The sequence below is a fragment of the Pipistrellus kuhlii genome, unplaced genomic scaffold (assembly GCF_014108245.1).
Source record: "Pipistrellus kuhlii isolate mPipKuh1 unplaced genomic scaffold, mPipKuh1.p scaffold_m20_p_127, whole genome shotgun sequence".
NCBI classification, from domain to species: domain Eukaryota; kingdom Metazoa; phylum Chordata; class Mammalia; order Chiroptera; family Vespertilionidae; genus Pipistrellus; species Pipistrellus kuhlii.
The window spans coordinates 45040-72316 of record NW_023425435.1 but is presented as its reverse complement, the minus strand read 5'-3'; the positions used below and the strand labels follow the sequence as shown (position 1 = coordinate 72316).

At 54.1% G+C, this 27277-nt stretch overlaps 2 protein-coding genes across 2 annotated transcripts in view; one reads left to right on the top strand and one right to left on the bottom strand.

Annotated features, from left to right (window-relative positions):
* The window catches only part of LOC118717011 (sterol 26-hydroxylase, mitochondrial), a 63162-nt gene that overhangs the window by 35112 nt on the left and 773 nt on the right, over positions 1-27277 (top strand). The window lies entirely within an intron of this gene.
* Positions 4701-12855, bottom strand: PRKAG3 (protein kinase AMP-activated non-catalytic subunit gamma 3). The gene is made up of 14 exons (XM_036434574.2): positions 12584-12855; positions 12131-12170; positions 11584-11739; positions 10857-11209; positions 9845-9926; positions 9382-9440; positions 9225-9270; positions 9002-9056; positions 8746-8872; positions 8493-8658; positions 6859-6896; positions 6539-6685; positions 5991-6219; positions 4701-5159 (listed from the first exon to the last, which is right to left on the bottom strand). The coding sequence occupies exons 1-13, from the start codon at positions 12614-12616 to the stop codon at positions 6103-6105; spliced, it is 1419 nt and encodes a 472-aa protein (XP_036290467.1). The 5' UTR covers positions 12617-12855; the 3' UTR covers positions 4701-5159; positions 5991-6102.

Genomic DNA, 27277 nt, shown 5'->3' with positions numbered 1-27277 from the left:
TTTGGAGCAGGAAGTTCTCAGATGTGTGCCCTGCAAGGTGCTGTACAGATTTCCGGGAGCTCTAGGCTCGCTCTGCAGGAGTGACTTCTGGGACCTCACCAGGGCACCACCAGCCTGGGAGCCCCGCGTTAGCCACACTCAGGAGGAGGAGCGTTGGGAAGCTCTCACTACAACTGCTGGTCCTAGGGCGTGGACCTCTCTCTGCGATGCCGCCAGAAAGGTCAGAGGCAGCAGAAGCATGGCCTCTGCCTCACAACCACCTTACAAGCCTCTCTCAGGTACCTCTGAGAGGGGAGCCTGAGTGCCCCTGGAACTCTAGCTGCAAGGGAGTCTGGGGATCATTGTTTTTAGCTTTCAAGCCTCTTTGGTATAGAACGCCAACGAGAAGGAAAGCGGTTTTGCATGGAGATCCAGTGTACCGTATCGCAAGCCTGAGGAGTCGGTGAGACCCAGTTTCACAGAGTCCCAGGCGCAGTTGTAAATGTCTGCTGAGTCCCAGAGAACAAGAGTCAAATTTCTTATGTCTGTGGGGATTTGAGTTTGTACTCATTAAAAACGCATAATTGTCCTGATTAAAATCCTTCAGTGTCCCCCCCTCAAAAGAAAAGAAAGAAAGAAAGAGAGAGAGAGAGAGAGAGAGAGAGAGAGAGAGAGAGAGAGAAAGAAAGGAAAGAAAGAAAGAAAGAAAGAAAGAAAGAAAGAAAGAAAGAAAGAAAGGAAAGAAAGAAACAGAAAGAAAGAAACAACACACTTACACCCTTAGCACTCAGGCAAATTTCAAGCTCCTTAGCAGGTTTAGAAGATGCCTGTCCTGGCACCCTATCCTCCACACTCTCTCCTTCCCCTCCCAGCCCAGATATTCTTGCCACAGCTGAGCCCAAATTCTTTTTATTTTTCTGAGCACCTTGTGCTCTTTGAGGTCTCAATACTTTGTGCTTAATATCCCCTCTCCTTGGAACCACGTCTTCCCCTCCTGGCATGGAACCCCAGAGAGCTTGCTTTCCCTCAGGACTCACCTCAAACGTCCACCTCTGCAGAGCTTTCCCTGGCCTCTCTGGTGAGTGTGAGCACTGCCTTCTGCGCTTCCCCCACCTGCCTCCTCTGACAGAACTGAGTCCTCAGTTTGTTCACCTTCACCTTGTAGACATGACTGTCTCCCCATCCAGCTGTGAACTCCGTGACAGGCACAGATCAAGCTCCTTTCAGCTTGGATGCCAGGGTCTAACTCTGTGCCTAGCACTTAGGAGGTGGTTAATAAATGTTTACTTAATGAGCAGAGACTGGGATTAGAGGAAGGAAATGGAAGGACAGGGATGGATATGAATCTTCCATATTAAGAGGAGAAACCTGGGGGTAATTGGAAGGAATTCCAGATTATAAAGATGTGGATCTCAACCCTACCTGCGAGTGCTCCTTATAAATGCAGAGGATTGGGGCTGGGCCCAGCGGGGGCCAGGATCCTTACCGCAATGCCAGCCAAAGCAGATGTCTGCCTTTCCCAGTGTGTTGTTCCTTCAGACCACCAAAGGTGAGCTGTCCAAGCAACCTGAACCCCTCAGTGCCGGTGTATGGGTGGGGGGATGCTGGTGGGATGTGGCTTGGAAGTAAGGTTTTGTAGCATCTACCCAAGAGGGTCAGTGTGTATGATCTACAGCTCAGCTAATGAACAGATAGGCTAATTCCCCATAAAAATCCATGAAGCTCTTATATATCCATAGATAGAATATTATTCAGCCATAAAAAGGTATGATGTACTGATTCATGCCACATCACGGACAAACCTTGAAAACCTGATGTCAGTAAAAGAAAGCAGACACAAAAGACCACATATGTTTATTAAATTTATTGGGGTGACTGACATTGGTCAATAAGATCACACAGGTTTCAAGTGTAGATAGCCATAACACATGATCTACATATTGCCTCGTGTGCCCTCTACCCAAAGTCAAACCACCTTCTGTCACCATGTATTTTGGAAAAGTCCACATCTTGTATGACTCTATTTACATGAAATGACCAGAATGGGCAAATCCGTAGGGACAAGAAGGAGATTAGTATAGTGGTTGCCAGAAGCCAAGAGGACAGGAGCGTGAGAAGAGATTGCTGGTGAATATGGAGTTTATTTCGGATGATGAATATGGTCTGAAATTAGATCGTGGTGATGGCTGCACAACTTGGTGAATGTGTTAACTACCACTGAACTGCACGCCTTGAAAGGAGTTTAAATGGTATCTGAACTGTATCTCAGTGGAAAGAAATCGATGGAGACGCGTTGGCAGAAACAGCTGCGATGGAAGCAGTACCTCTGAGGCACCACAGGACATTCGGAGGCGCACTGTCCTGCTGTGCAGGAACTAGGGGACCCAAAACCTAACTTGCAATCGGAAAGCGGAAATGCAGAGCCCAAACAGGAGCTAAGCAGGCTGCTGAAGGGGGCACAGCTTCAGAGGCTCCCCCAAAGCCTTGCCGTCGGTGATAAGTGAACGTCGTATCCCACAAGACATAAGAGCCGAAGAGCTGTCAGCACAGCTACAAAACCCTGCGCTCAGCATAGCCCTGGGGAGCAAAGAATAAAGAACTTCTACCCCAGACAGAGTGACACAAAATACAACGCGGCCAAGGAGGCTTTCTCTTTGTACTAGAGGTTCTTTTTTAAATTTAATTTTTATAAGATTAAAACATTTAAAAAATATGTTTTCATTGATTTCAGGGCAGGGAGAGGGGGATAGAAACAACAAGGATGAGAATCATCAGTTGGCTGCCTCCTGCAAGCCCCTTGCTGGGGATGGAGCCTGCAACCCAGGCAGGCATCCTGACTGAGAATCAAACCATGACCTCCTGGTTCATGGGCCGATGCTCAACCACCGAGCAACACTGGCCAGGCTACTTTTTATGAGGTTTTTATAGAAATATAATATACCTGCAGAACAATGCACATAGACCAGATGTGCACAAGAAGTTCTTTGGCTTGTCTTGGGGATTTGAGAATGGCCTCTGACGGTTAAAATTCCAGCACAATGCCCAGGCAAGACTTGTCTAATGTAAGCTTCTTTGACAGGACGGATGTGATGTAATAGCATGAGCTCTTTTCTTTGCACTGTTCTCTCTGGGGGGCGAAAAACAGCAGCTCTGGTTTGAGGTTTGGCACAACGTCCATCAGTGGCCGGTGATGAGGCACAGCAGCTGGGGTCTCAGGGACTCTGGGCGGCCCCTGGGGGTCACAGTGAAGGATGTCACAGTGAGGCTCCCTGATAATCCCCCCAACCTGACTGTAAGGAAAGAGCAATAGGATGGAGGATAACTGAGGAAGAGTCACCATGCACTCCGCACAGCAAATGTAGCTGTGGCTGAGAGAACGCTCTCCCCAGGCGTTCTGTGGTCCTCGGACGGTGGGCCCAGGAGGGCCGACCCATCTGCTCTGCGGGGGGAGACCGCCTTCCGTGGGCTGTCCTTTCCCCAAAGAACTGTGCCGTGGCCTCTGAAGGTCTGCTCATGCCGGGCAGCCCAGGGCACCCCCCGAAGACCGACCCTTCATGCTTTCCCTGGAGCCCGCACAGCTAGAGGCAGCCCCTCAGGACTCTGTCTCTGGAGGGAGCAAGCACCCCCTCCTGTCCTTCCACTGGAGCCTGAGACCTTCCCAGGCGGGGCCAGAGCAGAGCAAAGCCAGACGCAGAAGCCGAGAGTCTGAGAAAATGCCTTCATGTGCTGCCTGACCCAGCATGCTGCTCTGTGAGGCAAACGGGCTGGGAGCAAACTTTAGACAGATTGGCAGAAACTCCAGACACACGCAGTGGATCTGGAAGAACAGATGATGGGTTGGAGAAAAATGGCCTCTCTTTCCCACAGACTGCGAGGCTGGGGGAAGCAGAGGGTGGTGCTTCCGGAGTCCCTGAGAAGGACCCCTGTCTGAGGGGAGGGCCAGGGTGACTAATACCCAGAGAAGCTTGGAGGGGGAAGGGCAGAAGAGCCGGGGCCCCATATTTCCTGGGTAAAGGCTGGGAAAGCTGTGCGTCTCTGCGGAGAGCAGGCCACGTGTTGTGCGTCTCAGCGGATGGGCCTGGTACCGCCCCACGGAGCTTCCTGAAGCCCAGAGGGTGAGGGCCAGGAAGGAGCCAGGATGCTCTTATGTCCCGGGAGCAGGCAGGCCAACGAGCTTCCTGGTAAGGAGAGAGGGCACCAACCAGGGGCCACGCCCACTGTGACCAACCCAGTGGCAGCCGCTGGGAGGGGGATGTTTTAGCAGGAGCTGGCCTGGACGGTCGATGAAGACTGAGGAACAGATTCTTATACTATTGAAAGCCTCTCCCCCCATCACCGGACTTCACCCCAGGAACAGTTGGAAGGGGAACCCCAAACTGACAGATTAATGTCTACCACCTGGTAAATGGGGCTTCCTCATGGAAATTACATTCCGTGTTAGAAAATTATTTTTTTTTTGCAGAACAGAGTTTATGGTGTGAGTTGTAGCCACTATGTATGTAACTAATATTTTCTTTATGGTTTTGTTATAAATAAAAGATGAAAAGGGCATTTTGGTGATAGGACACTCTGTGCACAAAAGAAACGCCGCTTGCAGTGTTTGCCAATTCTGCGTCTTCGAATTCATAAAGTTCAGGGATCTTGCCCCAAGATCAAATGACTTTAGCATTTTCTGAGCGAAACGTATAAAAGCTAAATGTATGGGCAGTCCTTTTTGTTTCTGTTTTCTCTATTATTCATGGCCAGTGACCTGAATACAGGGCCATCCCTGCGAACCCAAACACTGTCTGCAGGTGAGAGCTGAGGAGGAGAACAGAGGGAGGGCCACGCTGACAGGCAGTTCTGCAAATAACTGCTGCCCCCAGCAGTCCCGAAACGACAGTGCAGGGGCAGTAGGAGGTCAGAGGTTATCCGGGGGAAGAACAGCTGGGACTCTTAGGAGCTCCGAAGAATCCAGAGTCCCTGACTCTGCCCAGAGGCTGAGGGCTCCCAGCCAGACCCGGGTGGGGGAAGGTGATGTGGGCGGACAGGGAGCAGGGGGCCTTAGGGCAATCCCAGTGCCTCTGGTTCAGGGACCTCTAGGCTTGACTCAGCTGCATCATCCCATAGTGCACTGGGCATTCCCGAGGGCTTCTGGGAGAATGGTCAGGGCAAGGGCATTTGGGGAGGGCTGGAGAAGCCTGCGAGGAAAAGAGAAGAAGATGGTGACGAAACGGCCTCGGAGAGGAGGCTCTTTCCAATAGGGGAACCTCAGCCTGGCCCTTCACCGCCAAGTTGGCGAAATTTTCGTCCCAACCTTATGCCAACCCTTAGCAAACGCACTCCCAGGAAGAAGTCTGAGGTCACGTCGAATTTACTGAGGTATTTAGAAGCTCCCTCCTTTTCGCCTTAGTTCTCACTGAGCAGGGAAATTCCATTCATTCAACACATGTTTATTAACTTGCTTCCTTCAGTAAAGGAATGTCAAGCAGGTGGGAGTTGACTTGTGAGAGGGCAGGTTAATCCCCAGAGTGCCTGGCCTCACCTCACCTGCCCTTGTCTTTCTTTACCTGGGCCCTGTGCACCCCTCTTAGGCGGGGCCCTAGGACCCCAACTAAAGAGTGCCCGGAACAAAATGCCCGCCTGAGGTAGCTCAGTGGTTGAGCATTGACCTATGAACCAGGAGATCACAGTTCAATTTCCAGTCAAGGCACATGTCCGGCTGCAGGCTCAATCCCCTCTAGGGGGCGTGTAGGAGGCAGCCAATCAATGATTCTCTCATCACTGATGTTTCTCTCCCTCTCCCTCTCCCTTCCTCTCTGAAATCAATAAAATATATATATATATAATTTTTTTTAAAAGAATGGAACAAAGTGGTGGCCCCATGGTGAGTCCTGACACTCACAGGTTCCACAGGGCTGCTCAGCTGTGAGTTGGGCCACTCCCATCCTCAGGGGGCCTCCATCTGAGACCTGGGAGCCCGGAAAGCCCACAGGGCTGGTGCTGAGGCCAGAGGCCAGGGCAGAGCCTACCTGAACCAGAGTCGAACCAGCTAATGGGGGTGGGGGGAGATGAAGGCCGACGCCGGCTCCCTCATTGGCTCCGGCTGCGGAAGGTGGTCCGGGAATGAGGACTCAGTTGCTCTCAGGCACTGAGGGCCTCAATGCCGGCGGGGCTGAGCACCAGGGCCTGAAGGATGTCGGACAGGGACACCACGCCCAGGAGATGCTGGTTCTCATCCACTAGCACCAACCGGTGTACCTGTGGGCCCACAGAGGCTGGGTAAGGGGGCAGGGCACCAGTGAGGTTGGCATCAAGAATCAGGGGCATCCATGGAGATAACTGGGAGAGCAGAGAGTGCCTCTTAGAAACCAGGTAAGGCCCTGGGCTCTGTGTGGTCAGAGGGCTTGGCCATGGCACATGGGCCAATGGAGAGGACCAGCTGCAGACCCGAATGGACACCTGGAGCTTGGCCGTGAACTGGGAGGGCAGGGCAGGTGCTGGGCGGGCGGGAAGAGCTGGAGCAGCTCATGAGAAGGACTGTACCCGTGTGTTGGAGCGTGTACGAGGGCAGGGGTACCTGCTCCCGGACAATGCGGTCAATGACTTCCCCCAGGTTCTCTTCGGGCTGGCAGGAAAGGACTCCCTCCAGGCACAGCGTCCGCTGCCTCAGGGCCTCCCCCACGCTCATGTCCAGGTGGTTGTAAGTGTGCTGGGCGGCCAGGTGCTGGGCGGGGAGGGGAGGATCGCTCTTAGCCACCCCTTCAGCCAGGCTCCAGCCCGGCGGATATCTGCTGCTCACTCAAAGGGCCCCTGTTCTACAGACGCCTCTGATCCTCACACCCACAGCCTTCCTGCAGCACCCTCAGCTCCAGCCCTCCGCTCCCCACGGACACTTACGATCACATCGAAGCGGGAGTAGAGGCCCACGACCTGACCTGCAGGAGTGGCGGGTGGGGAGAGAGAGAGAGAGAGAGAGAGAGAGAGAGAGAGAGAGAGAGAGAGAGAGAGAGAGAGGGAGAGAGAGAGAGAGAGGAGAAGAGAGAGAGAGAGAGAAAGACAGAGAGAGAGAAACAGAGGAGAGAGAGACAGAGAGGGAGAGAGGGAGAGAGAGAGAGAGAGAGAGAGAGAGAGAGAGAGAGAGAGAGAGAGAGGTGGGGGGGAGACAGGGAAAAGGCTCAGATCAGAACCAGGATGCTGTGCGAGGGCTTGGGCTGGGCTTTTGGAATAAAGTCCTCGCTATCCACCCCACCCACCCTTAGATACTAGCTTTATCCTGAGGCATCAGGTGGCCACTGCCTGGGCCCAGATCACCTGCCAAACGCCTCCTGACACAGTGAGCACGCTGAGGCACCTGTGGAATGTCCTAGCCTGGGTCTGGGAGTCTTAGATCTATCTCCGGTTTAGCGGAAACAGGAATGGCGGGCCAGGCAAAGGCCACCTGTGGGAAGCAGACAGGCAGACTGGGGGTGGATGGAACATTCTATAGGACAACTGACCCAGGCTCTTCATCATCAATCGCATAAAAATTCAGTGGGGAGGGAACTGTTTTGAGTTGAAAGATTTAAAGGACAAAAGGAGCAAAACATAGGCCTTAATGGACCCTGGTTTGTACAGATCAGCTGTATGTGTTTGTTCTTGGGGAAAACAGGGAAATGAGAATTGGAATGGGATATTAGATAATGTTAATAAATTACTTATAGTTTTGTTAGGTGATAGAGGAAATATTTTAAGAAATGTTTAGGTGTGAAATGGCATGATGTCTATAATTTTATTTTAAATTACTTCAGGAAAAGAACTGATTATGGCAATATGTTAACTGTCAATCTAGGCAATGGCTAGATTCATGCATTTGAAATTTTTCATAATAAAAAATAAATTAGAATACTTCTTGATATGTAGCTTCATTGTGGCAATTTAACTTTTAAATCATTTATAACCATGGTTTGCCAAAGAAGTGGTCTTGCAATTTCTCTGACTCTTTTTCAGAGTAAGAAACTGAGGTCTAACAAGGTGCCATGGCCCATTTTAGGGTTAATTAAAATGAAAAACCTTATCTACTATTTCCTCTCATTATGTTCATTTGATGGCACATAAACCTTTAAAAATCGTCCTTTGGCCCTAGCCGGTTTGGCTCAGTGGATAGAGCATCAGCCTGTGGCCTGAAGGGTTCAATTCCAGTCAAGGGCACATTCCCATATTGTGGGCTTGATCCCCAGTAGCGGGAGTGCAGAAGGCAGCCAAGCAATGATTCATCACTGATGTTTCTTTCCCTTCCCTCTCCCTTCCTCTCTGAAACCAATAAAATATGTTGAAAAATAAAAAAATAAAATCGTCCTTTGAAGTCACAAGATGGGTGTTAAGATGCCCATTTTATACATGAGGAAACTGAGGCACAGAGAGGCCAAGTAACTGGCCCAAGGCTCAAAGCAGGCAGAGGCGTCTGGCCCAGACTCCACCCCGGGCCCTGAGCTGCTGCCACACAGACCTCTGCCCGTCGTGGCCCCCGACCCCCACCCTGTCCTGGGGCATACCCTCCTCGTTGAGCACGGGCAGTGCGGACACCTGCCGGTCCACGAAGATGTCCAGGGCGCTCAGGATGGGCGCCGTGTCCAGCACCACGGCCAGGTCTCGGAACGTGCCGATGCCCAGGTCCTGGATGGTTCGCTGGAGGAAGGAGGGCCGGGGCAGCAGGTCGCCCTGGTTGGGTCGGGAACAGGGGGTGCCGTCAGGGGGAGCAGCCTCCAGGCTGCCCCCTTCCCGGTGGCCAGGCTGCCCCGGGCTCACAAAGATGTGCAGGAACTTGAGCAGCCGCTTGTGCGTGATGATGTGGAGCACGTCGCCCGACGCCGGGTCCAGGACCGGCAGGCGGTGGATCCGGTTCTTGATGAGGGTGTAGACGGCTTCAAAGAGGCTGAGGGGTGGGGACAGCGAGCCTGAGGCGGCCTGGGGGGCCTCCCCGATGAGAGGCGTGCTCAGGACGGCGGGGTGGGAAAGGGGACTGGGTAGAGCAGGGGGCTCAGGGGTGGGTGGGGACGCTTACCTGTCGTTGGGAGAGATGGAGACCAGAGGCTTGATGCAGCCCTGAAGGTAGATCTCTGAAGAACAAGCTGAGTCAGGCCGACGGAGCCGGCTCCCCTCCCAGTGCCTCTCCGCCCTCAGGCCCCCTGGCTCCCCGTCCCCCTTCCTCCACCTCATCCAGGAACCCCCACCGCCCACCCTCTCCCATGCCCCTCAGCCCCTCTCCGGTCCCCTCGGCCGCTCACCCCTCCAGGTCTCAATCTTATGCTCTTCGATCTCGTAGATCTGGACCTGGAGACACAGACCGGCCTTCGGAAGTCAGACACAGCCCTGGGGCACCGGGGTCCCGAACCCCCCGCCACCAGCCCAGGCGGTGCCCGCTGGGCTCCAGCCGCTCCTCACCAGCGGGGACCTGTAGTAGCGGTGCAGCACCAGGATGAAGTCTGTGATGGTCAGCATCCCTGGGGGGGCGGGCATTGGGGCATCAGCCTGGGGCCTTTGGCGGGAGGCAGGGTGCGGGGCCAGACTCCCCTCCTGGCCCTCCCCTGTCCTAGTGCTGAGGCAGCGGGGGGGGAGGATTGTGGGAGGAGGGGAGGAGAACAGCCCTCCTGTGCCTGAGGGACGGGTTTCTCTCTTTATTCTCCAATCTCTCTCCTCCCCCCTCCTCCTTTCCTGTTCTCCTAAGTTCTTCCTTTCCCTTTCCTGGTTTTCTACCCAGCACTTAGGACCCGGGACCCCGGGGCCATCGTGCTGGAGAGGCCAGCTGGCCGCTCCTCCCCAGATGGGAACACTGAACGCAGAACCACCACGCAAGGTCCGTCCTCGGAGGGGCCTCCCCAGCCCTCTGCCTCCAGGCCCTCCTCACCCACAAAGCTCTGCTGCTTGCTGTCCCACAGGGGTGCGGCCCGGACGCCGTTGGCCACCAGGGCGAAGAAGGCCTTCTTGATCTGAGGAACAGGGAGAAGCCGGGGTGAGTCTCCCGGGGATACCCGTCCCGACCGGGCTTCCCTGCTCACAGGCCCCTCCACACCGCCAGCCTGCCTCTCTCACGTCCCTGCCGGGGCGTTTGTTACAGAGATACGGCTGCTGGCGGCCAGAGGACGGGGTGATCCCCTCCCCAGGCACCAGGGGGGGAACAACCGTGTTCCCACTCAGAGGTCACGTGTGCACAGGCGCACACGGTATACTTTTGCTGATATAAGTACCAGAGGTATAGTTATTTTGTGGATTTACAAAATGCTTTTACCTAAATAAATTTTACACCGACTCATTTTTTTGGCCTTCCCTAAGCAATGCTATCTAAACGTGCTGGTTGTATTTCTAATGCATATGAACATAAACACAAAGCTGCTAAGATAAATATACCTATTCACAAGTCCCTAGAGTCAAACCATGTACTGTGGGTGGCACGCATGCCCTGCTTTTGGAAACACTGCTTCGCCACACGTGATGCTATGGGTGGAATTGTAGGCACGTGGTAGCTCAGCCAAAGGGCCAACACGGGCCAGAGCTCATCCTGTTTATCTGGTAGGAAAGTCCCCCGCCCTGTGTCCCAAGCCATCCGGGGATATCGTCCACATCGCTCAGGGTTTGTAAAGTGTTCCCACCTCTCCTGGGTGGTCCTAGGAGTCCTTTGCATTCCCACCCCCATTGCGGAGCTGAGAGAGGTAATGTGGCTGGCCCGGGACCCCAGGGTGCTGAGGGCGGAGCTGTGATGACAGCTGGGGTTGCTCACAGAGGAGCAGCCCTCCCTGGTCTCCAGGGTGCTGAGGAGGAGCTGGGAGGGGACGCTGGGAGGCTGGCCTGGCTCGGGGTCCTGGAGGGGGTGTGAGTGGGGTGCCCCCCAGAGGATGGAGCGGGCAGAGCGGCGGCCTCACCTGCAGGGCGGTGTCGAAGATGACCAGCTTGGAGCTGGTTGCCATGGCGTCGTAGCAGGTGTGCTTCTGCATGAAGTGCATGTAGACCTGGGCTCCGGGCTTCTGCAGCTCGTCGTCCCAGCCCTGCCTGGGGAGTGGGGCCTGCGGGGAGGGGCACGGGGCAGGCCTCTCTCCCGCCAGGCCGGGCTCGGGCCCGCAGGCCGCCGTGGCTGGGAGCTCTCGGCCGGAGCCGGTGGCTGAGATGGCGCACTCGGAGGGGAGGACGTCCCAGGGAGCGGCCTGGGCCAAGGGTGTGGCCGTGGGGAATGTGGACTCCAGCCCAACGGGCTCGGCAGCTGGCCTGGACGGGGGCCCTGCGTGAGGGGGAGAGGACAGCAATGCCATCATCCAAAACGCCTTGTGCTGTGCCGCCTCAGTTTACCCTCAGAGCAGCCGTGGGAAGCCTGGATGGCGGGGGCCCCATTTTGCAGATGAGAAAGCTGAGTCTCAGGGAGTCACATGGCCTCACAGGGTTTCTGTCCCGCATAGCCCATGCGGAGAACTGGCTCTGCATGGGCAGTTCTCTCCCATGTGGGGAGACTGAGGCTGAGAGACCAGGGTTGGGCCCGACGCTGTGTTTTGGAAGAATCAAGGACAAACCCAGGCCCAGGCTCTGGGGCTTCACACTGCGTGCACCTGCCCCCCGCCCCCCCGCCCCCCATCCTCCCTGGGACTGGCTTGGCCTCACCTTCCCCCAGGCCGGGGAGGTCCTCTTCCTCCACAGCCTCCTGCCGAGTCCATCTGGAGGCCCTGGCCCGCCGCCTCCTCCGGCTCCTCTCTGCGAGGGTGGTCCCGGCGGGGGACGGCCACGGGGCGCTGTCTCCTTGCTCCAGGAAGCTCATCTCTGGAACAGGGAGGGGCCTGCTTGGTTAGCAGGGAATCACATGGCAGGATCCATTAAAATATCACAATAGTGGTGTTTAATATGTGCAAGCTCTCAAAGGGCTTTCGCCAAGATCTCTCATCCAAACCTCAGAGCGAGACTAGAGAGGTTAGACAGTCTGCCACAAGCACACAGCTGGTCAGTGGTAACGTCGGGACCAGGGCCTGCGTCTTCAGACTCTGGGTCCACCGGCTCTTCCTTTGGAAGAGGAAGGAGCAGGTGAGGGAAAGGAAGAAGAAACAAAGAACAAACAAAGAAAAGGGGAGGCAGACGGAAGCCAGGCTGGTGGAGGGGTGAGACTGGGGCCCGGAGAAGAGAGACGGGGCCCCCCAGGAGGGGACTGCCCACCTACCTTGGTGCTGAGAACTCACACGGCTGCTCCAGGACGGGCTCTGTGGGGAGAAGAGTGTCTGAAGGGCTGAGAAAATGCCCCGCGTTCTGGAGCACGGGTCCTTCCCTTCCCAGGGTGCACACGTAAACACATATACACATGCACCTCACAAACACGTACACATGTAAACAAACACTCACCCCGCAAACACACACAAACACACACACCCATACACACAGACACAGATACTAACACACACTCAGAAACAAACAAATGCAACCATTCCCAGGTACACTGACTTATATTAATACGAAGAATATATACACACAGATACCCACATGCTCTCTACTGAGAAAATCCAGGTCTCTCTCACACACACACACCCGCACACGCGCACACGCGCACACGCGCACACGTTCACACAGAGTGCGTCTTCCCCCTCGCGGCCTCCCCGGGACCCCGGGACCCCGGTACCGTGCGCAGTGAGTGCTCCAGTTCGGGCTCCATGGGGCCAGAGGGGCCTGCGGAGAGCGAGTGCTGGCCGCGGTGGCTGGGCAGCACTATTCTGGGCCTGGCCCCTGGCAGCCCGCCCTCCCATATCAGCTTCCCTCTGGGTGTCAGGCAGCTGGGAGGGAGGGAGGGGTCCACGGCTCAGCTGCTCCAGCCCGGCAGCCTGGGGGCAGGGTGAGAGCACTGGAGCAGCCTGGAGTCTGTTATCTGGTCCCTGGCCGCCTTCTAGATCTCCGAGGACCAGCAGGAAGGCCCCTGCGGGGTGTGTGTGTGTGTTGCGGGGAGAGGAGGGGTGGCTTGGAGCAATGTGAGGCACTGGGGGTAGGAAGTGGGTTCCTCCTCTGAGAGCCTCTCTCATCTTTGTCAGATGCCAAACGAAGAAAAACAGAGGCGGTTGAGCTTACCTCTCTTCCTGGTACCAACTCCAGTCAGGGCAGTTGCAGCCAGCTAGCCGGGAGGCTGGGGACATAGGGGTGGTGGCCAGTATGTGCACGGATGTCCCCGTGTGAGTCCCGGGAGTCTGCCCCCTCTCTCTGGTGGAGGATGGGAGGGTTCAGGCAGGTGGGAACCTGTGAGGATCCTCTGGAGGGTGTGCCAGGGCTTAAGGGCTTGGGATCTGCCCCTGTCCGCAGAGGGAGAAACACCTGTTCCTGCCTGCGTCTGAAGGTGAGGGCAGGTGTGCAGCAGCCCAAGGCCCTCCTCCTGCTGGGTCTCCTGTCTCCACATCTTCTGGTACCAACAGGGTCCCAACCTGGCTCTGGTGGCTGCCCACCCCGCTTCCCTGGCATTCCTGGGGTCCGAGTCAATGTCCAAATCAGGAATGCTGACCCAGTTGCTCTAGCTCCCCTCTCTCTGCCCCTCCCTTCCTCTTTTTCTTTCCGTCTCTTCCATCTCAGTCTCTGGCCCTGGAGCGGACACTTGCTGATGGATTACTGCATTTCTTGCCGAATTCATTGAATGTATTTCCCATCGTCCCTCAAAGCCCCTGGCCTGCCCGAGGGTAGGGGTGGGGGAGAACACAGCAGGGAAGGGACTGTGCCCATCCATGTGTGTCTTGGATAGTGCAGTGGTGAGGGCACTCTCCTTCCACAGAGTCCCTGACAGATGATGGGACTTCTAAGGTGCAGCTGACGGGACACCTCAAATGGCAGAGAGATCAAGCGGGCCGTCCCTGCAGGTATCTGAAGCACCCACCAGGCCACCCACCAGGACAAGCCAGACACACGTCAGCTCACACCATTCCCTTCTCTTGCAATGCTCCGTCGTCCCTCCACATCAGACCCGGTTTACCTACAGGACCGGCCAGGAGACTCATCGTGTCTTCCCTGATTGCATCCCCCTCACTGCAACGGTCTGAGAGTGAGAGTTCCGTGGATGCATCTCAGCGAGCAAAGGACCCGCCTTTACATAACGAATCACATGCAAATACCTTTTATCTCCGAGTAAACAGCGGGCACCTTGGTGATCAAACTTGTTGGCTGGACGTGATGCAAAGCCGGTTTGGGGGCCCGGTGGACCTGATGAAATGTATGCTCTGCCGTCGGCTGGCCCTGTGACCCAGGCAAGCATCGCTCACTTTCTCCCCACTGTTCCCACAAATGGAAAATGGGGATAAAAACATGAGGTGGCAGAGGCCACCAGCTGCCTCCCAAAATCTGTTTTCCTTTCTTCCTTCAGTGATAGGATCACTTGAATTTTAGCTGGAATGGCTGCCTGTTGTAAACGCAGGTTCCCACCATCTTGCAGCTAAATATGGCCTGGTGGCTAAATTTTGCCAGTGACCTAGACGAGTGAAAGTGATGTGAGCAACTTCCAGGTCAGGCCTTACAAGAAAGAAACATGACTTCTCCTCTTCACCCTCTGCTGACTGGAAAGCTAATGCGATGGCTGGAGTTAGAACAGCTATCTTATACGCATGATGAAAGATGTTTATTAAGGGTTTCAGAGTCACCCTACCAGGGTTGGATTGTCTATAAACTCTTATAAGAAAGAAATATAAACGTTCTTCAGTCATTTAAATTGGGTCTTGGAGCCCTAGCCAGTCTGGCTCAATGGATAGAGTGGGCCTGTGGACTGAAGGGTGCTGGGTTTAATTCCGGTCAGGGCACATGCCAGTAGCAGGCTTGATCCCCAGTAGGGGGCGTGAAGGAGGCAACCAATGATTCTCTCTCATCATTGATGTTTCTATCTCTCTTTCCTCTCTGAAATCAATAAAAATAAAAATGAAAAAGAACTCCAGAGGGCCTAGTCCTAGAAGTTCCCCACACTCAAAAATATAAACACAGCCCTAACCGGTTCGGCTCAGTGGACAGAGTGTCGGCCTGCGGACTGAAAGGTCCCAGGTTTGATTCCAGTCAAGGGCATGTACCTTGGTGTGGGCACATCCCCAGAAGGGGTTGTGCAAGAGGCAGCTGGTCGATGTTTCTCTCTCATCGACGTTTCTAGCTCTCTATCTCTCTCCCTTTCTCTCTGTTAAAAATCAATAAAATATATTTAAAAAATATATATAAACATAGCCCTAACCAGTTCGGCTCAGTGAACAGAGCGTCGGTCTGTGGACTGAAAGGTCCCAGGTTTGATTCCAGTCAAGGGCATGTACCTTGGTTGTGGGCACATCCCCAGTAGGAGTGTGCAGAAGGCAGCTGATGGATGTTTCTCTCTCATCAATGTTTCTAACTATCCCTCTCTCTTCCTCTCTGTAAAAAAAAGTCAATAAAATATATTAAAAAATAAATAAATAAAAAGGGTCTTTGTAACAACCAAACATATACTAACTAATGCAAACTTTGGTATCTGGAAGCAGCACTGCTTTAAAAGCCTAAGACAAGTGTCATTGGTTTAAAGAATGGACAGAAGAAAGCAAAGAAAAATATTGTATGCAGGTAAGCTGGCGACCATTGTTATGTTACAGCAAAACATAGGACAAGTCTGTCATCTGTGATCCCTTGAAAGGTAGAGCATATGGAAACACTCATGGAAACTGGGCAGAAACACTGAGATTGCTGGTGCGTATTGGCTGCTGCTTGCTGCTACAAGCAAAGTCCTACAAGACAGATGTGTTCAGGCTAGTTCTGAGAGGTAGTTTGGAGCAGGCAGGCCTAACAAGGGCTGTATCTGTGGTCCCAAATCTTCCTCAAGCTCACCCTGCTTAGCAAACAGTGCAAGCTGGCTCAGTGAGCAGAATGAGGGAGTTGCCTTCACAGCCAAGCATATTTGTTTCAGCTGGCCTCGAGATAGCCACCAGCTGTGAGAGAAAGTCTAGGAAGCACACCAAGTCCAGCATATTCAAGCATAAAAGTGATCTCTATACGAGAGGCCCAGTGCATGAAAATTCAGACACTGGAGGGGGGGGTCCCTCAGCCTGGCCTGCCCCCTCTCACAGTCCAGGGGCCCTCGGGGGCAGGAGGTGACCTGGCGATCAGGAGAAGGTGACACCCCATCACACCTCTGCTGCTGCCACTGCCGGCAGCACTAGCATCAGCTGGCCCTGGTTACCTGAGCCTCGGGTGCTCCTGGGTGGCTGGGCAAGGGGTTGGTTTCCCTCTTCCTGCTGACTGGAAGTAAGATGTGATGTGGGAGCTGAAGCAGCCGTTTGAACCTAATGGTGGAAGATGCAAGTTGAACATGACAAGAACCTCCCACCCTTGTGCTGGCCTGCCTGCCTACCTACCTCTGGACCACTGTGTTAGAAGGAGAAATAAATTCCTATTTGGTCGAAGCCACAGACCACTGGAACCTTTGCTACAGCAGCCAAACCTCTTTAAGCAATGCCTTTGCACCGCAGGGTCAGGGTAGGATTAGAAATTACAAGTGCAGCCAGAACCGGTTTGGCTCAGTGGATGGAGCATCGGCCTGCGGACTGGAAGGTCTCGGGTTCGATTCTGGCCAAGGGCATGTATCTTGGTTGTGGGCACATCCCTGGAGGGGGGTGTGCAGGATGCAGCTGGTCGATGTCTCTCTTTCATTGATGTTTCTAGCTCTCTATCCCTCTCCCTTCCTCTCTGTAAAAATCAATAAAATATATTTAAAAAAAGAAAAAAGAAATTACAAGTGCAAAGAATGATGCTTCCCGTTTATGCAGCGCTTACCATTGTGCGCAGTATCCCATGCAATCCCTGACAATCCTATGTGGTTAATACTTTTATCATTATGGTTTTACAAGTGAAAAATCAGGCCACCAAGAGATTAAGTAACTTGGTGAAAAATCTCAAACCCAGTGTTGCTGGACTCCTGCATCACTCTTTCAGCCATGAAGCTTCATGTAAATAAAGCACAAGCCTGCCATGCAGTATATGCTCAGTAAGTGGTTACTGGAAGGATTTCCTTGCCACCTGCTTCCAGACCTCCAGCTTTGAGGCTCTGAAGGTGGGCAGCACGAAGAAGTGGGTCTTTACTAGTCATCTTGTGGTGGCATCAGGGTGGGACAGAGGAGGGAGCTAGCTGGGGACAGACACCAGCGCTGCTCAACACTAAAATCATAGCGGTTTTCTGGTCGTCTGCCCTGCCTCGGCCTTCACCTCTCACAGCTCCCACGCTGGCTCTTGCTGCCATCCCAGCCCCCTCACCCTCTTGGACGGGGCAAATCAGCAGAAGGCACTGGCTTTGGTTGGGAAGCAAATGCTCCCTGGGTGTTCGGTTTTAGTGTCTGGTCGTGGTATCTTATTTCTTGGAACCCCGTTTCTTGGCTTGCTCTCAGAGGAGATGTGATAAGAACACTGCCTCCTGACCCTGGGTGAATTTGGCTGCCATCTCTGGATAGCTTATTTGTCTGGAACATGGGGTCGGGATCCTCCGTAAGTATTATTTTTATATCAGAGAAAGAAAAACAGCTTGAGAAGGCCAGCAGAGTAACCTGGACGAGACCCCTTACTGGTATGTTGTAAATGGTGTCCCCTGTGCCAGAGTGGCTGGGAGGGCAGCCGTCATATCAGTCTCCGGACACTCCAGCTCCTGTCCTATCTGTGTGGCTGAAACTAACCAGGGTGCTGACAGTGTTCTGAGCACCTAAACAGACTCAGAATCTTGTTAATGCCGTTTAGTCTGCCTCACCTTACTGAGCCCTTTCCTGTGGGCTGCTGGAAATGGAATGGACAAATGGTGCTTTGATCTACTCAGTATCTATTAGACCTCCTCATGGCAGCCCTCCAAGGAACCACAAGCCCTTCAGGGAACACAGTTCCTCCAATCTCAGAGCACATGGTTTTCCAAAAGGCTTAGCTATGGGTTCTAGGAAATATGCCTCTGATTCAGACTTACCCAATCAACACATCATGTTTCCATAGTGAGGGGGGCATTGATATAATTAGTCCCAAAGGGGTGAATTCTGAACTTTTGATGGAGCCAATGAGAACTCTTTCCCACTGGGTTTGGACTCTGCAATGTAAGTATGGCGACCCTGCCACCACCACGCAGGAGCTGCCTGAGAAGGAGCCCCGATTAAACTGTACCGGAAGTTTTTTCAGTTCCGTTAACCAACAGACTCTTTTGTGTTTAACGCAGTTTGAAATGGATCATCCGTCGCCTGCAGTTGAAGTTCGGACACCAGAGTTAAAGAAACAAGACCTAGACACCTTCTAGAGGTTGTATTCAGTGACTGCATTTCCCCGGAAAAAGTACACATTTGAAGAAGCATTTGGAGTAAATAAAAAGGGTGACAATGGGGACAAAAAGGTACTTTGAGAAAATACAGTAAAAGGTGAATTGGAATGGGACAAGGATAATGAAGGAAGGCTTTGTAAAGAAGGTGAGTTTGGATATAGAAATAATAATCTCAACAGCAGCTACTATTGACTGAACCTTAAATGTGTGCTGGGCACTGGGTTTAGCAATTTACATGGGTGGTGGGGTGATGTTTTGAAATACTAGCCAAATTGAGGTGCCCTTCCTTCTTCCGGATAGCCCTTTTCTCCCTCCAACTTGGCATTTTCTTGTTTAATGCCTCAGGGAAGAAATGTCACCTGCAAAGAAGGAAAAACATCCTCTGGCTTTTGAGCTTTAAAAGTGAGGATTCTGGAGGACAGGGAGTACCTTTGGCTTAAACAAAGATTTGGAAATTTTGGTGGGGTAGGTTTTTTTTAGAAAACATATTTCACTAAAAACAACAAAAATGCTGAATGAAATATAAAGAGCATCTTCTTTAAAAAATATATATATATATTTTATTGATTTTTTTTTTCCAGAGAGGAAGGGAGAGGGATGGAGAGCTAGAAACATCAATTAGAGAGAAACATCGACCAGCTACTGGGGATGTGCCCGCAACCAAGATACATGCTCTTGACCGGAATCGAACCTGGGACCTTTCCACTGAGCCAAACCAGCTTTGGCAAGAGCATCTTCTCAGAAGCACTGAAAAGACAAGATAGTAATGACTTATTAGGCCCAACTGAAAGAAAAATGGGCACACAGTGAAGGTACTGCCAATTCTAACAATAATCATGTAGGGTCATGGGGGCCCAGGACCCATACAAGTTAGGACTACAACAGAAAATCCAACCTATAAAAAGCTGTGCTCTCCGAGGACCACACCCTCAGAGGAAGTGCACTTCAGAAGCAAGCTATTCTTAGATTGGTTCACAGTCAAGGTTTTCTCCATCTGCATGGCTCGGAGAGTACCAAAGAGTAACTTGGCTTGAGGTGGTCCTTATGTTTGCCCAGATGAAGCAAGCATAAATGTTCTCTGGGCAAAGTTACCTCTTCCAAAGCCACAAACTATTCCGACAATATCCAGCACATAGTTGAAAATAACTAGATACACAAGGAAACTAGGAGTCAGAGCAAGAGCCAGCGGAAAACACAGCAGGACCAAATACCTACTCTCACTCCCCAATTCCTGGCCAGTATAAGTACTCCGGAACTTAGACACAACCCCAGAGGAGTTGAGGAGATCCTGAATTCATTGAGGTTAGATTTCTCAGCCGGCAGGCTGTACCAGTCAGGATGATTTCAGGAAACTATTTAAATTGGTTTAACCAAGATGGAGATTTATTGGTTCACTTACAGGGCTGGTTGGGCTTCTGGTTGATTTAAGCTGGTGGCTCTGATAGGTTTTTCTTTGAGTCTCTTAGTTCAGATCTCTTCCAAGTACTGAGGTGGGAGCAACAGTTCTGGGGCCCTTATGGATGTCCCACAATACCCAGAGAGCCCCCTTTCCTGTACTTCCTTCTGAGATGAGGAAGCATCTTCCAAAACCCCTCGACAAGTTTCTCTTTGTATCTCATCGACCCAAAGTGGGCCACATGCTGATTCCAGCATGATCACCCAGAGAAAACATTTGACTTAGACTCCTCGGGGCTCATCCTTGGCTAAGGTCAGTCCTCTCAATGGCCTGACTGCTACAAAAGAAGGAGAAATGGAGTGGACACTGAAGAACACCTTTAACGATAACCGTCCCCTTTAGTTGCCCAATATTCATATGTAACCTCCATGCTATGTCACACACGACTCCAGAGATCCCCATGCCCAGTAACGTGCACTCGGGCCCTTTTAAACAAGAGCTTTATCCAAGCCTGCATCCAGGTGCAAACCAGGGCCTCTGGGAGATGTGTGGCCCCCTCCATCGTCAGTTCCCAATATGTACACCTGGATTGAAAAGAAACGGGGGAGGAATGAAGCAATTATTTCTTATTATGCGAGTTTGCGAAACTCTGAGTTTCAGTGTCCTCATGCATTCAACGATAATCAGAATGTCTTCTACGCAGCGTGTGATACTGATTTAAAGTAAAAGAAATGACAAAAAATGAACCAATGCTAACTGTGTCTATTCATCTCTCATCTGCTGATCATAATACATGGGCCACGTGTTCAGAGGATATGCCAGAAATCCTGGAGCTCAAAATTAGACTCCTTTGATTAGCGAAAAGACCCGTTATGTTCCCTCGGAACTAAGCCCTTCCTCCCCAGCTCCCTCCGGGAGCTGGAGCATGTTCCACACAGAGCAGAGCCATCATGCCGGGCTGCGGTCCCAGGGCTGTGCGCCCCTCTGCTCCTGCTTTCTTCTCTCTAGTGGCTAAGACTACCTCACTGCTTGTGCACTTCCTCCCTCCTCTGGCCATAGACCTCTGTGGCTTCTGCCTCCCTCTGCGGCCAACAGAAACACTCTATCCAGATCTTTACATCAGCTATTTCAAAGCTCCTTCCCACAGGCGAGTTGCTAGCCCCCAGTAGTACCCTACTTTCCCTTGTACCAAGCCTTCTCCTTCCCAGCCTCGGAGTGTGGAGCGAGTGCTGGATTACTGTCTAGAGCAGACTCACTCTCCACCTGGACGCACAGCTCTCCCCAACATCCTGGCCCTGATCCCAAGCACAGCCTTTTTCTGCCAGATTTCTTTCACTAACAGGAACTTCGCCTCCAGGGCCCATTAGAGCTCTCTCCGAGTCCTAGGTTTGTAGCCAGGGCCCCAGGTGGACCAACTGGGCCCCGCCATTAAGGTCTGGGACCCAGATGTAGGTCTGGGTGCTCAGGCATAGTGTGGTCACTAGGGGGCGCTATGGGCCCAGGTGTGAGGTTTGGGGCAAGGGCAGGACCTCAGGATGATGAAATGGTGGTCAGGACTAGCCTGGTTAATTGGACTCCAATTAAGGACTAGGCACTGGCTTCTAGTATAGTTCCTGAAATGGCCTTCTGGTCCTCACCATATGGTCTGTGACAAGGAAGTAGGTCTGGGGCCCCAATAGAGGTCTGGATCCTGGGAGAAACTTTGGGGCCAAGGATGGACTTCTGGGCCCCTGAGGCAGTCTGGTGCCTCACCTGGACCTCTGGGTTATGGAAATGGTGGTCTGGGTACAAATTGAGAACTACACTCCTGATACGAGTCTGGATTCTGTGATTGAGGCCTGGGTCCGGATATAATCTTCTCGGCCCCGCCATGATAGTCTGGGTCCCGGATGCAGGAATGAGCCCCAGGTGGAGGTCTGGGTCCTCTGAGTGCATTTCGAGCCCAAGGGAAGACTGAGCCCGGAGGACAGTCTGGTCCCTCACCTGAGCATCTTGGTTAAGAAATACTTGTTGGGGTTACGCATAGAGATCTCGTCCCCTGACACAACTCTGTGTTCCAGGTTTGTGGCCTGGGCCCCAGGTGGGCCTACTAGGCTCCACCAGGAAGGTCTGGGACCCGGATGTAGGTCTGGGTGCTCAGGCATGGTGTGGTCACTAGGAGGCGCTATGGGCCCAGGTGTGAGGTTTGGGGCTAGGGCAGGCCCTCCAGATAATGAAATGGTGGACAGACTAGCCTGGTTAATTGGTCTCCAATTAAGGACTAGACACTGGCTCCCACTATTGTTCCCTGTATTGGCCTTCTAGACCTTTCCATAATGGTGTGCAACCAAGAGTTAGTTCAGGGCCCCCAATGAAGGTGTGGGTCCTGGGAGGGCCTTTGAGGCCAGGGAGGGACATCTCAGCCCCTGAAGGCTGTCTGGTCCTTCACCTGGGCTTCTGGGTATGGAAATGGTGGTCTGGGTTACAAATTGCGAAGTACACCCAGGATACAAGGCTGGATTCTGTGTTTGAGGCCTGGGCCCCAGGATAATCTTCTCCGCCCCGCCATGATAGTCTGGGTCCCGGATGTAGGAATGAGCCTCAGGTGGAGGTCTGGGTCCTCTGAGGGCAGTTCCGGCCGGAGGAAAGTCTGAGCCCCAGGGGCGGTCTGGTCCCTCACCTGAACATCTTGGTTAAGAAATACTTGTTGGGGTTACGCATAGAGATCTCGTCCCCTGATACAACTCTGTGTTCCAGGTTTGTGTCCTGGGCCCCAGGTGGGCCTACTTGGCCTCAGCATGAAGGTCTGAGCCCAGGATGTAGGATTGGGTGCTGAGACATGGTGTGGTCACTAGAGGGTGCTATTGGCCCGGGTGGGAGGTTGGGAGAGAGGGTAGAACCATTTCATTTGGGGATAATGAAATGGTGGTCAGCCTAGCCTGGTTATTTGGACTCCAATTAAGGAACAGGCACTGTCTCATAGTATGGGTCCCAGGAATGGCCTTCAGGTCCTCACCATGATGGTCTGTGACCAGGAAGTAGGTCTGGGCCCCTGACGGAGTTTTGAGTCCTGGAAGGACCTATGGGGCCAGAGAGGGGCGTCTGGGCCCCTGGGGCAGCCTTGTACCTCAGCTGGGCTTCTGGGTATGGAAATGGTGTCTGGGTTACAAATTGAGAACTACACCCAGGATACAAGGCTGGATTCTGTGTTTGAGGCCTCAGCTACGGGATAATCTTCTCAGTCCCGCCAAGATAGTCTGGGGTCCGGGATGTAGGAGTGAGCCCCAGGAGGAGATCTGGGTCCTGTGTTAGGGCCCGGAGGAAAGTCTGACCCTCGGGGGCATTCTGGTACCTCCCCTGAGCATCTTGGTTGAGGGATAGTCCTTTGTTTGTGTTTAATGTAATTGTTGATGTGATTGGATTAAACCTGCCATCTTTTCTTTGTTTCTTCATTCTTTCTCCCTCTATTCTTGCCTCCTTTGGGATCTTTTATGGTTTCGTTTTATTTCCGCTTCCCATAGTACTGTCGCCGGTGAACGTAACAGATTCCTTTGCGGTGACAGGATTTTGTTGTGGATGAAGGGGGCGGAAGGCAGGCTCTGGAAGCAGGGCCAGAGGCTCCTGCTATCCCTGCAGTCAGCTTCTTGGTTCTGGTAAAGGACTAAGAACCATTCAAAGGATCCAACCCAAACTCCTAATGTTCCCGGGCCCGGACTGGGCCCTCCTCCCAGTCAGTTCTCCGGGGTTTCCTGTCCTGAGCCAATCAATTTCCCCTTGTTCCAGGCTAGGGCCTCCCCCTGCGTGTCCACAGGCTTCATGACATCATCTAGTTCCTGCTGCCTCACCCTGGGGAGGAAGTCCTCTGTCCCCTCAGTTCCCGGGAGACTTCCTGTCCCCTCGCCGGCCCTGGAGTGACTGTGGATGCGTGTTCACCAGTGAACGGGACAGAAAGCCGCCCTGTTGCTGCTGCTGCCTCCCAGTTTAAGATCGCCGAGCTCCCTTCGCTTTCGTCCGTTATTAATGACTGTTTCTCCTGTCAGTAACTGGCTCCTACGCTGACAGTGCGTCCAGAACCAAACGACATCAGAATTACTGAGGTTTAGGGGAAGAAACAAAACCTCTGTGCTGGAGGCGGGAACACCTCAGGCCCTGCCATTTCCCCGGAAACACCCTGCAGGGTCAGAGTTCAAAGAGTGTCAGTTTACGTGTAAAATCCATTCCTCCCAGACTCCTCACCCAGGAGGTCCCCGCGCTTCCTAAAAGCCGTGCATGGTGCGTGCACGGTGCCAGGGGTCTGAGGGCAGCCGGGCAAATTGTCAGCGGCGGGAGTGGCCCCAGGGTCTGACCCTGACCGGTGGGGTCAGACCAAACCCGGGTTCAGCAACCTGGGTGCTCGGGTTCTGGCTGGGAAAGAATTCAGAGCGAGGCCCGCCCTTAGGAGGACATTTATCGGGTAAACCAGAAGCAGAAAAGGAACCGGTGAAAGAAAGGGCTTAGGAGACAGGTTGTGGAGGTCAAGGGAGGTCCTTGGAGCTTGGGAGTGAGGAAGCCAATGGTAGTGTGGCTGGGGGAGGGGAGGGGAGGGAACAGAAGGGGAGGGGAGGGGAGGGGAGGGGAAGGGAGGGGAGGGGAGGGGAGGGGAGGGAACAGAAGGGGAGGGGAGGGGAGGGGAAGGGAGGGGAGGGAAGGGGAGGGGAGGGGAGGGAACAGAAGGGGAGGGGAGGGGAGGGGAAAGGTGGGGAGGGGAGGGGAGGGGAGGGGAGGGGAGGAGAAAGGTGGGGAGGGGAGGGAACAGAAGGGGAGGGGAGGGGAGGGAAGGGAACAGAAGGGGAGGGGAGGGGAGGGGAGGGGAGGGGAGAGGTGGGGAGGGGAGGGAACAGAAGGGGAAGGGAGGGGAGGGGAGGGGAGGGGAAAGGTGGGGAGGGGAGGGGAGGGAACAGAAGGGGAGGAGAGGGGAGGGGAAGCCATGGTGGTGCTCCCAGGAGGAAGAGCGCACTGGGTCCTGGTCCTAAGGGTTTAAGGACAGAGGTGTTAGGGGACACCCCAGAGGAAGATCTCAATTGAGCCTCGGCCAGCAAACTGCGGCTCTTGAGCCACAGGCGGCTCTTTGGCCCTTTGAGTGTGGCTCTTCCACAAAATACCACGGCCTGGGAGGGTCTATGTTGAAGAAGTGGCGTTAGAAGAAGTTTAAGTTTAAAAAAATTTGGCTCTCTTGCCGAAACCGGTTTGGCTCAGTGGATAGAGCGTCGGTCTGTGGACTGAAAGGTCCCGGGTTCGATTCCGGGCAGGGGCATGTACCTTGGTTGCGGGCACACCCCAGTAGGAGGTGTGCAAGAGGCAGCTGATCGATGATTCTCTCTCATTGATGTTTCTAACTCTCTATCCCTCTCTCTTTCTCTCTGTGAAAAATCAATAAAATATATATTATAAAAAAAAATTGGCTCTCAAAAGAAACGTCAATCGTTGTCCTGTTGGTATTTGGCTCTGTGGACTGATGAGTTTGCCGACCGCTGCAACAGTCAGCACTGTCCAGGTGAGTCCTCTCAGGGCTGCGGTCTCCACTGACTGGCCGCTCCAGGGGGGCATTACCCAGGGCAGCTGGGCCTGAGGGCAGCCGGGCCTGAGGCAGCTGGGCTGGAGCTTTCCTGGGCCTGGAGCTGCCACACACCTGAGGCCCAGTGCTGTCTCCGGGGGAAAGTCAGGTGGTCCAGACCTCAGGCCCAGGGACCTGCAGGGGGAGGAAAGGTCACCGGGGGCGAGGTCCCAGCCTGCCGCTCACTGTGCATGGCTAGGCCCGCGGGGCTGTCCACCCCGGGGACCGGTACTGGCCCAGGTCCTTGCTCTGCTCACGGCTGTAACTGCCGGCCACACAGCCTTTCTGTGAAGCGAGGGCAGGAATCCCGCTCAGGGTTTGAGGGAGAAGGAGACGATGGCAGAGGATGCTTATGGCCACCATGGGGCTCTCCGAGATACTCCAGCGGGAGAGCAGAGTGAGAAAAGAGGACATGACCTCTTAGTCTAGTAAATGTTTACTGTGGACATTGAGTCACATTAAAGGGTTCCAGGGCCTAAGGTTGTTTTAGGTACATGATAATATTGTACTGTTCATTATTAAGTACATTATAATATCCCAAGGCTGCAAGTTCTATGCTAATTATCCGTGATAGATCCTCCCTTCCTCCAGTTGATGGACAGACGTAAACCCCACCTGCGGCCAGACATTCCTGAGCTCTGAACCACCCATCAGCACCTGCCAAATACCCTAAGCTCCGGATTCCTAAGGCCCTAGGTCCCTAATCAATCAGCATGTGCTGAGTGCCCTAAGCCCCGCCCCTGTCCCTAAAGGCGCATGTACGCCGGCCCTGGCCCTCTTCCACCCCTCTCCGTGGAAGCAGCCGGCAGGGGTACCCTTCCCTCCAGAAAAGCCCGTGTGTGTCCTGCCATCCCGGTCGCTGGCCTCCTTCTCTGTTTAATCTATCATGATGGTATTGATGGTTCTATACTATGTTTCCAGTTTCACTGAGCTGTAATGGACATGTATTAGTTCTAGGTGTACAGTGTAATGGTTTGATATATCTATATTCCAACATGGTCATCAAAATGAGTTAATATCCACCCCCTCACGTCATTCCCAAAGTTTCTTTCTTATGAGAATTGTTAAGACCTCTTAGCAGCTTCCAAATGTAACGTCCGGTATCGCTCACGAGGGCCTCGGTGCTGAGCCTCCGTCAGAACTTGCGGGTCTGATCGCCTGTGACCACCCGCACCCATCCTGTCCTCTCCCCGGCCCTGTGCCTGCCCCGGCAGCCAGATCCGGCCCTTTTCCTCTTCTCGTCGCACGCGGTAATCGTGGGGGGCTGTGGTATTGGTGGGGCTCTTCCGGCCTCTTTATGCTGAAATGCGTGTTTCTGAGCTCAGACCTACATTGCTGCTTCAGCCACCACCTGGCCAACCCGCGACTTCGAGTTACAAGAAGAGAAACCCAGGACCTGCTCCTACTGGTCGAGGGGATGGGGGCCCCGCCCCAGGGATCTCACCCCCCCCTCCCCCGCCCGCCCGGAGCCCGGGAGGCCTGGGGGAAGGGAGGCCCTGGGGATGGGGATCCCTGCGCCCCGGGGAGGGGAGGCCCTGGGGATGGGGATCCCTGCGCCCCGGGGGGGGGGGGAGGCCCGGGGGAGGGGGATCCCGGCGCCCGGGGGGGGGGGAGGCCCTGGGGATGGGGATCCCTGCGGCCCGGGGGCGGGGGGGGAGGCCCTGGGGATGGGGATCCCTGCGCCCCGGGGGGGGGGGGGAGGCCCTGGGGATGGGGATCCCTGTGCCCCGGGGGGGGGGAGGCCCTGGGGATGGGGATCCCTGTGCCCCGGGGGGGGGGGGAGGCCCTGGGGATGGGGATCCCTGCGCCCCGGGGGGGGGGGGAGGCCCTGGGGATGGGGATCCCTGCGCCCCGGGGGGGGGGGAGGCCCTGGGGATGGGGATCCCTGCGCCCCGGGGGGGGGGGGGCCCTGGGGATGGGGATCCCTGCGCCCCGGGGGGGGGGGAGGCCCTGGGGATGGGGATCCCTGCGGCCCGGGGGCGGGGGGGGGAGGCCCTGGGGATGGGGATCCCTGCGCCCCGGGGGGGGGGGAGGCCCTGGGGATGGGGATCCCTGTGCCCCGGGGGGGGGGAGGCCCTGGGGATGGGGATCC